Genomic DNA, 10,346 nt, shown 5'->3' with positions numbered 1-10,346 from the left:
AAGCGCGCAGTGCCGTAAAAAAATGGTGCGCCACAAAGTCAGTAAATGTTTTGATTTTCTGACAATTTCCGGGGTAAATTTGGTCATTTAATTCTGTACGGCACTAGTTTCATACTGTTTCAATACAGCCTCTAATCCATTATTCCGCAACGCCGTACAAAAATCATGCGACAAGGGGAAAAAATTGAGGGTAGCAACTCCCTCTCTTTCCGTGGTCCGGGAGGTGATTTGAAACAACATAAAATTAATTTATTTTGAAAGTGTTTTATGCATAGATAATATTTTTTTACATGCCGTACATTTTCGTTGGTCCAAAGGTTTGTAGGGGATGTGGATATTATATACACACCCGTTCACTTCAGTTAGACGGCATAGTGATTTTATCATATTATCAATTGTTCTCTTCAAAAATATGTTAATGCCGTACAGTATCAGATGGCCATAAAGTACTACCCTTAAAATGGTAGCGTCATTTTCATCAGCCTAAAAGATATGGTCTGCATTAAAATGTACGGCATAATTTTTTCCTAATTTATTTATCTTAATACTATTTAAAACAAGGGAAAAGCGTAGAAAATTGCTATATTTTATTAATCTATGAATATTTAAACTTTTGCAATAATTTGAAAAATTTCAGTTTTTGTATTTATCTATAATTTTTTTCAGAACAGTTTCTTTTGAACGGCAATACTATATAACAATAGTATTTTACACTATCATGTTAAAAAAAAAGTTGCCGTACAGAGTCAAATGATTTTACAGCTTTAAAAATTAAGTATACCATGAAATTAAGATAATTATTGATACACATTCAAATGAACACTAATTTTTTTACGGCATTATTTTTAATAGTACTTTTGAGTGGTAGATAATGTTTTGGAACCAAAGCCGTACTTTCTCAAATCACCCCCCGGACCACGGAAAGAGAGGGGGTTGCTACCCTCAATTTTTTCCCCTTGTCGCATGATTTTTGTACGGCGTTGCGGAATAATGGATTAGAGGCTGTATTGAAACAGTATGAAACTAGTGCCGTACAGAATTAAATGACCAAATTTACCCCGGAAATTGTCAGAAAATCAAAACATTTACTGACTTTGTGGCGCACCATTTTTTTACGGCACTGCGCGCTTTCTTATTATTTTTCATGGATCTATCGATGGTAAAAATGCCGTACAAAAATATATGACCAAAATGTACTCACTCTACCTGCACTTTTCAATTCTCACCAGCACTCTGTTGGACAGCTTACAAGTGACGGCATAGTGCTGAAACTTATTATTTTATGCTCTTATATCGTCCTGTATACGTCACCTGGTGGTTCATATGACCCACCCATTTTTAAACATGGGCCTGTAGTCTAGTAGTTCAAATGTGGTACAATCAAAATCAGAGGAAATATTTACCAACTTTTATATAAAAAGGAAACATCGTTTTCTACACTGTATCATTATTATCCTAATTACGAGCTGTAAAAAATATTTTACCATAACTATCTATAATGTATAGGAACTTGAGTCTGTCAGGAATGGGGTGAAGATATGGTTTGCGATTCGCCTATTACTACTTATGTTTACTTATGCTAAAAGCAGGTGGTTTTCGATTATAAACTGTACACAAGGTCCAAACGCAATTACGCTGTGGAACGCGACTCGTTAAATAATATAGTTTATATATGGAGTAAAGCGCACTTCAGCGACGCTGCACGGCAAAATGTATAGATTACGAGTTTGTATGGAGCAAGGCGCTGCCTCGTAGCGTCTCATCGCGCAGGGCAGCGTAAGTACGTTTGGACCATAAAAAAGTATTTTCACCCCATCTCTAAGTTTAAAGACTCGTCAAACTGAATTTGAGCTTCTTAAATAATTTTATTTAAAAAACTGATATGAAAATGCAGAACAAATTGTATGAAATTGTCCATATTTTTATACGGTTATCATGCTAACAGAAAATAAAAAATGAGATAGAGTGTAGAAAATGGTAGTAAGTTATTATATTATTATTATCATGGACTATAAATCCAATAAAACATTATTGCTAGGTAATTCAAAGAAATTCTCATATTACCATAATATTTTTTTTTTTAATTATTAGCATTTTACTAGACGTAGTTATATTATGGTCTATAGAATACTTACACTTCTAAGATAATGTTGCTTTATTGGTTTTAGAGACATGTGAAAGAAAGCTGTAATGAATATTGATTATCATTTACAAACTAATTAATAAGAAATAACCATTTTAATACTTTAAGACATAAATAATAACACATTTTAAACAATTTAACTTGCTTTCTTTGACTTAAATCTCTTATTACCTAGATACTTTTGACTACACTAATAGTATAACCAAGTCCGTTATGTTACATTGTTTTATCCTATACTGACGTAATATAAAAGGCGGGAGGCAGATAACTCCTTACAGCTACGGACTCAGAAACAGAGTGTGAAGTCAGTCCCTAACACCATCATCAGTATTTAATAACAGAGTTCTTCACTTATTTTCACAATATTTCAATACATTCAAACATTCACAAATGAGTAAAATGTCATGTCATAATTCAATATGAATCCAATGATTAATATAACATTATGTACAATACTAAGGCCCATTTGCACAAGGGCAGTTAAACTAATTTAATTTAATTTTGTAATCACATTTTAGCAAGAGTAATTTGGTTTCCAAATTGTCACAGCAGCAATAATCAAAAATTTGCTAAATCTAACCTTCTTGTGCAAATGGGTCTTAAGGCCCGCTTGCACAAGGACAGTTAAACAGATTTAATTAAATTTTGTAATGAGACAAAAGCATAATGCGGTTGCCTTAATGACAGAATAAAAAAATAAAGTTAAAATAGTTTAGTATCCTTGTGCAAGTGGGCTTAAAATTAGGTTTTTATGATGTTTACATAATTTTAAAACTATAATGTCAAAATATTTATATCTATATATATTATTTTATGTATAAATGAAACATTTTCATCTAAGTAATGGACTCTGCTATCAAATATTTATTATTATCAAAAATCTTGTTGCTGTTCCTAGTGGGTATTATAAAGTTAGAAACACAAAATGCAAAAATAAATTACATACAACAGTCATGAATGATCAGCTTATGTCATACAACTAACAGAGTTAGGGAGATTCTACTCAAAATTTAACTTTACATTTTTTACTATCAGGATTGACTCAATTATAACTAGATGTTAAACACTGAATCTCACTAAAACTGTCAGTTAAGTATACTACTACACATAAGTATCACAATATCATACACACATATAAATAACTATACAATTAAAATCACACGCATACACACAGATACGACCAATTATTGTGGCTCGAACTAGCGTAACTTAACAATGAATTAATGATCAGTCTTAATAAATTCATATGACCCTTTAAGCAGGACCACTGCACTATTTTACTCAATACATTGTACATCACTCTGTCACTGAGTCTAACTTAAAATACATTCAAACTTAAGAAGATATTAACAAAAAAAGCACTGCTGGTTAAATTTTTAACAAAAAAGATCAGCACAATGAAGCAAACAGTAAAATCACTTTATACACCAAATTATGAGCTGGAAAAACCTATAATTTCTAAATCTAGTAAAGTAAAACTATAAAAAACACTTTCCACATCAATCCAAGATGTACTGATGATGATTACATTACATTATACTATACTGGATATTTCCATCCTAGTTTTACCTTCATATAGAAGACCTGGAAACAGCACAGGCCTGCATGCCTATGAGATGTTTACAATAAAACTGATCAATATAACATGATCAAAATATTCACAACTCATTTACATGAGATTCTGTCAAGATAAGGTAGAAATTAATATTTTTTAACAGAATATTAGTCTATAAATATGGCTATCCATTAAATAAAGTCAGAATACTTCAAAAATGATTTAAATTCAGTTTTGTTAAAGAAATTCAAACAGATATTACAAATCATAATATATACAACTTTAACTGATCTGTAACAATTTTTCAAAACTGTAGAATTGTCCAAACACATTCATTTATTGGTTGTAACTTGTATAACATATATTATATGAGATTATGCGGGTGTTCTCCTTATCTATAATATTATAATATTGTATGTCAGGAAATCAACTGACTGACACAAACATACAGCTCAAACTGCTGGATTTAGGAGTTTGCGATTTCACATGTATTTTTTTTAAGGGATTTTAGAAATTCTCCTAAAGTGAAGCTGTGACAACTAGTAAATTTTATTACATACAGCCAGAGCACTGCACCATGCAATTTTTTAATACATATTCAAAAAATCATGATTTTAAGAATAAAAGCATCATATTAATTTATTTTTCATTTAAAATAACTTAGTCATAATTTTTTTATCACATTTACAATCCTTTAGCTACGGTCAGAAATTTTAATGTTATTTCTCAAACCCCGGATAGCACTATCAGGTCAAAATTATTTATTTTGTGGGAATCAGAATCACATGGAATGCATTACTAATACGTTAATAAATATTAATTATTGCCACTAACAATAACATACCAATATCAAATATAAAATCACTGGAATTTTAACAACCTACCACACTGGATTAGTAGATATTGGATAATTCATTGTAGATTAAGATTTGTATGAGTTTCAATTTTACTTTATTTTTTCTACTACCAGGTGTCTGTACTCTTTACACTAAATGTAAGTGAAGAGATGCTGTCAGAGTATAACTTGAATGCATTTTTAAAATTATTTATTAATTGCTATACAGAATATAGTGTTGTGCGACATGTATGGTCACACAGCTGATATAAATGAAAAGAAATTATAAGTATATAGTAGCCGCATGCCTACATTTCATAATATTTAAGAGCTAATAAATTTATTAATTATATTTTTGAAAATAATTAACTATCCCTTCATTATTGCTGTTTCATTAACAACCTCTTTACGCCAATCTCAGCATTATTGCTTGCATTCCATAATCCGCTGAACATTAAACATCATGAGAAAACTAAAGATATTAACCAGGGAAGAAACTGAATGTCTGCATTGAAATAATGTTAAACAAACAGCATTGGCACGCGGCACATTCTATTACTAGACATTTCCACCTATTCTTATCAAAATCAGTCATTCCTCCATCAATGGATAACTGTAATAAGCCTGAGTAAATCAATAATAATCATAAAACATAATTAATTTGAGACTAAACTAAGCACAGCGCCAATCGACTTACGTCACTTTCATCAATCAGTAAAGGTAAGCCCGCACTGCAAAATATTGCAATTTTTCTCACAGAATTTTGCAGATAAAACGCGCGGTGAAATTTCGTAGTGCAGACTTACCCCAATCTCACACTCAACTTCAAAGCGTTATAAACGAAACACAGACTTATCAATTTGTCACTTTGGAAAAGGTGTTTATACAACTAAACAAAATATTCGAGGAGGGTGAGGTCTCTTCAAATAGACACGATTTATCGAGCTGAAAGTCCACGACTAGTTAGTAATACAATCACGAATGCTTCACTACTATAACTCCTGGTCGCTGTGGTGGAGCTCGTTCCACTTTTTTTGTCAATGCCAGAGGAGCATCAGTGCCAACCTCCCCAAACAGGTGATCACCCTCCAAGTGACGGATGGCCTCCACGATGGTCTCTAGGTTCTGGCGGCTCGTGCTGGGCAGATACAACCGCGAGGGAGCATCGTGAGCAGCTTCTGGCAGCACCTCTACTTCCACCCGAGGCTCTGCCTTGATGGCGGCTTCCAGCAGAGGGGCAGCCACAGCAGGTGGTGCTTCTGGTGCTGGTGGTTCTTGCACTTCAGATTTCTCCATTTTGCAGTCCACTTCCTCTGTTTCTTCATACTGAACTACCGAATGTGTAATCTGAGTTTCCATGGTGGTGAGACGGTCTTCCAGTAGGCGCCGCAATTGCTTCTCACGTTCCAGCTGCACTCGTAACTCTCCACTCTCAGATTCCTTTTTCTGACTGATTCCTGAAACCGTTATGACTGGTACGGGTTCTGGAGATCTTGAGTTTGTAATTGTATCATCAGTGGAATCAGGAATTATGGAAGGAATATGAGTGATAATTTCACTTTTTCTCTTCTTTAGAGGTATGTCTCCTCCTTCATGTTGGTTCAGCAACCTCTTTAGTTGACAGTTCTGAGATAAAAGTCTCGTTTTTTCTTGTTCCAGTGAGTAGATGTATTCTGCTGTTTGTTGCAATATGGCAGCCTACAAAAAAAAATCTATTAGATATCATCAACATCAACCCATTGTTGGCTCACTGCTGAGCATGTGTCTGTTCTCAGATTGAGAAGAGTTTAGATCTAGACCAGACCAGACTATTAGGTATGCATAATTACAAAACATAAAAATAGTTATTTATAGACTAAATAATTCAACTTACTTTACTAAGTTTTTCGCCTTCATGACGTGGTAGCAAGGTGCGCAAAGCTTGGAAGCCTGCATTTATACTCTGCATACGCCTCCTCTCATTGCTGTTTGCAATTTCACGCCGAATTCGCTTCTCTGCTTCCATGGTTTTGCTACCCGGTGGCAATTTGTCGCTTCTGAAAATGTTTAAAAATCTTAAATAAATTTTAAAATAAAAAAGAGCCTCAGTGTTTGTCTTTAAAGTTATAAAATAATAATAGTATAATGATTCTTACATCTAAGTTTACATTTTGCCATAAAACACATCATTTTCACAGACACATTTATTACAAATTGTGTGAGTTTTACAATAAGCTCCCAGAAGACATTGGAGGTGTCTCTCAACTAGTTCAAAGTTTTCATTCAACATTAACTTATTGAAAAATTCCTACTCCAATGATTATTTAAATGATAAGAAAGGTTGTGAATGAGTGCTTAATAGTTTTAATTTTTCTAAGGTTAGGAGCCTGTTTCACAATCTCCAGATATTATCTAACAAATTTTGACATTATGACAGTTTTTAGGGTTCCATACCTCAAAAGGAAAAACGGAACCCTTATACAATCACTTTGTTGTCTGTCTGTTTTGTCTGTCAAGAAAACCTATAGGGTACTTCCCGTTGACCTAGAATCATGAAATTTGATAAGTAGGTAGGTTTTATAGCACAAAGTAAAGGAAAAAATCCGAAAACTGAAAATGAAAATGAAAAATGTTTTATTAACAAAATATAGTCTTGTACAATAATTGCGCTGTGTCTAGTGGTACCCACACTAGGTAATCCTGTATCGTGGGTACCTAGTTTGCGTTGACAATATCCCGTTTACAATTTTATTTGACACTCGGTTAAATTAAAGCTAACAGTATAACAATTATTAAGTATAATTATTAAGTATTAACTGAATTTGTGGTTACATCAATCACAAAAAAATTAAAATGTGTTCACAGAAATTTTAATTCACTAAATCACCTATTAGAAGGCACAGATTGTTATTAACTTGCAGTTTTATATAAAAGTGTTACGTATATCTTGTACGATGGTACTGAACCCTTCCCAAGTCCAACTCGCACTTGACCGGGTTTTGTATGGGGGATTTGTCTAAATTTTGTCAAAAGGTTATCTGGCGATTGTGAAACAGGCAATTAGTGATTTTGTGAAGTGGTGACAATAAAACGAATACCCTGCTAAGTTTGTTGTGGGCTCTTCTCCGACCAGGGCGCGTTTGAAACCCCTATAGCTTTAGTTTTAAGTTTACGTAATTAATCATCACCTACATCATCTTACAAATCTAACAATTCTGAACATCAAAAAGAGTACAATAATATCTATCCACTAACCACTTTGAAATTTGAATAATAGATTTGATTTTGAGGTTGAATTTTGGTCTATAATTATACCAAAATCAAGCTATCAATATTAATGCGGTATTATAGAATCATTATATTTTTTAATGTTTTTATTTTTTTATTGATTAAAAATGCATACTGTAAGGTTACTTTTAAAAATTGATTTGAATTGTCAACAATAATATAAAATTATTAATTTATCTAATGCAGGTAGTTTGATAAAATCGATATTTGGCTCATTCGATGTCATACAATCTGTTACTAGGAGGCCAACAAGATTGAACTTGCATAAATACGGGTGTTTTGAAGGTTTTAGTTCAGTCTCCTTCCGAGATTCGGAGCGATATCGCATATTTTCGGTATTTGGATTGTGAACTGAATAATTAGATGTTGTGATAGCAATCACGCTCTAATTAAATTATTTATTTTGGCATTAGTTTGTTTAGATTAAAACTCTCGGATAACCTTACACATTAAACTTGTGTTTTTTTTGTGTTGGTTTTGGAGAGGACATTCCAATAATTCGATAAAAATATTTAAATAATACCTGCTTTTCTGAGTGACGCCAATAATTCAGAAGCGGGACGTGTCTCACGTTGCCTTAATTTCGCTTTGGTATCTTTTTGTAAACAACCCACATTTGATTAAAATTTTTATTGAGTTTGATTTGGTGATTAAAATTTTTACTTTTTTTTTTAAAGAATTTAGTCTTTTGTGAAGTGGAAAGTAACTTGCAGTAAGTAATTCAGATTTCGTGTACATCGAATGAGAGGTTAGTCGTTTGGATTTATTATTGATTTGATATTAAAACTGATAGTTCGGCAGTTCATGGATAAGTTTTAATGATTTGACGGAGGGCAGGATAGCCCATGATTTGGATTTGACTTAGGGCAGGGAAGCCCGCGACTGACATGACAAGATTGATTAGAAACACGAGGACGTGTTAAATTCAGGACGGCCGAACTGTAAGGTTACTTTTAAAAATTGATTTGAATTGTCAACAATAATATAAAATTATTAATTTATCTAATGCAGGTAGTTTGATAAAATCGATATTTGGCTCATTCGATGTCATACAATCTGTTACTAGGAGGCCAACAAGATTGAACTTGCATAAATACGGGTGTTTTGAAGGTTTTAGTTCAGTCTCCTTCCGAGATTCGGAGCGATATCGCATATTTTCGGTATTTGGATTGTGAACTGAATAATTAGATGTTGTGATAGCAATCACGCTCTAATTAAATTATTTATTTTGGCATTAGTTTGTTTAGATTAAAACTCTCGGATAACCTTACACATTAAACTTGTGTTTTTTTTGTGTTGGTTTTGGAGAGGACATTCCAATAATTCGATAAAAATATTTAAATAATACCTGCTTTTCTGAGTGACGCCAATAATACTTTACAGCAGTGATAACCTCATACATTATGTTCCTGTGTGTATGTATGACATAGGTACTTAGTATAAGTATGTTTATTTTATCTACTATATTCATATTCATTATAAGTGGAATATATTTAGAAGTATATTTGCATGAAAACATTATAATTTCATCATGTTGACAAGTCATAGGTACTGAACACTATGCGGTATGTTTCACACTCGCGAGTGTGATAACGCTTACTACGCCTATTCGATTCGTCCAAACATGGCGGCCTAACAGCTGACTATGGGCCGGCACAGGGCGGGAGCGAACTCATACGGACACATAATCATATGTGCTTATCATAAACATTGCAGTTCATATTGTTATGAAAGAAACTGTCATTATTCATAAATGTAATCCCTATATCTGATACTATCTTTACAAAATCTATAACCACGCCGGTTACACCTACCTTGAATTAGCGTGATCAGATGCTTCTTCTTCGTACAAGTTGTAGTCTTCTATTTCTAGTAAACAAACGTCATTACCGTGTAATGACATTACTCAGGCACAAAACAACGCAAATTAATAAATCCACATCTAAACCACTTTGGATTTAACAGAAAATCGAAATTAGTTTTAGCAAAGCCACAATGGCGGGAAATGACAATGAGTCCAGTCAGGTGACGCTACAGGGATACTATACTTCACCACACCGTAAACCACTCACATCACACTAAAAAACACTTGTAACAATAGAATTAATACGATTTATTAAAATGTTCTCTATATTATAAAGAAAACTTTTTAAAAACAGTAATTAAAAAGATGGAGTCAAGGGCAACTTGAGAAACGCGACATCGCGATTCGCGACATATCGATGCATTTGTCCATAGACACTAGACAGACAGAGCCATAGATAGGCACAAATCAATTTGTATTGTCTTTTGGCACAGTCATCGGGTAACATTGTAAATATGTCAATAATTTGTAACACAGACCACGAATGATTTGTGAGTCGATATGGGGACATTTGGAAGGCATAAAAACTTTTAAAAAAAATTCAACATTCAACAAAAGAAATAAAAACATCAGATATTTAATTGTTGTACAAAAAGCATTATGCATCATTTTTTCTTTTGAGATTTACGTAAAAAAATTATGTTCTGATGGTTCTGAGTTCGTTTTGTTCCTTGATATCAGG

General features: G+C 33.0%; 1 protein-coding gene across 1 annotated transcript; it reads right to left on the bottom strand.

Annotated features, from left to right (window-relative positions):
* Positions 1-3,534: 3,534 nt before the first annotated feature.
* LOC123869951 (transcription factor AP-4) lies at positions 3,535-10,017 on the bottom strand. Its single transcript, XM_045913068.1, has 3 exons — positions 9,615-10,017; positions 6,407-6,569; positions 3,535-6,231 (listed from the first exon to the last, which is right to left on the bottom strand). Exons 1-3 carry the CDS (start codon positions 9,701-9,703, stop codon positions 5,509-5,511), a joined length of 975 nt encoding a protein of 324 aa, XP_045769024.1. The 5' UTR covers positions 9,704-10,017; the 3' UTR covers positions 3,535-5,508.
* Between the last annotated feature and the right edge of the window lie 329 nt (positions 10,018-10,346).

This window comes from Maniola jurtina, chromosome 11 (genome assembly GCF_905333055.1).
Source record: "Maniola jurtina chromosome 11, ilManJurt1.1, whole genome shotgun sequence".
Lineage (NCBI taxonomy): Eukaryota > Metazoa > Arthropoda > Insecta > Lepidoptera > Nymphalidae > Maniola > Maniola jurtina.
The sequence above is the reverse complement of the archived record's forward strand: the minus strand, read 5'-3'. Positions and strand labels throughout refer to the sequence as shown.

Excerpts from the sequence above, each read along its gene's own strand:
- LOC123869951 (XM_045913068.1), bottom strand. The coding sequence starts at position 9,703 with ATGTCATTACACGGTAATGACGTTTGTTTACTAGAAATAGAAGACTAC. Across the intron at positions 6,570-9,614 it reads TCTGATCACGCTAATTCAAG|AAGCGACAAATTGCCACCGG; the intron begins GTAGGTGTAACC and ends AAACATTTTCAG. Across the intron at positions 6,232-6,406 it reads AAGGCGAAAAACTTAGTAAA|GCTGCCATATTGCAACAAAC; the intron begins GTAAGTTGAATT and ends TTTTTTTTGTAG.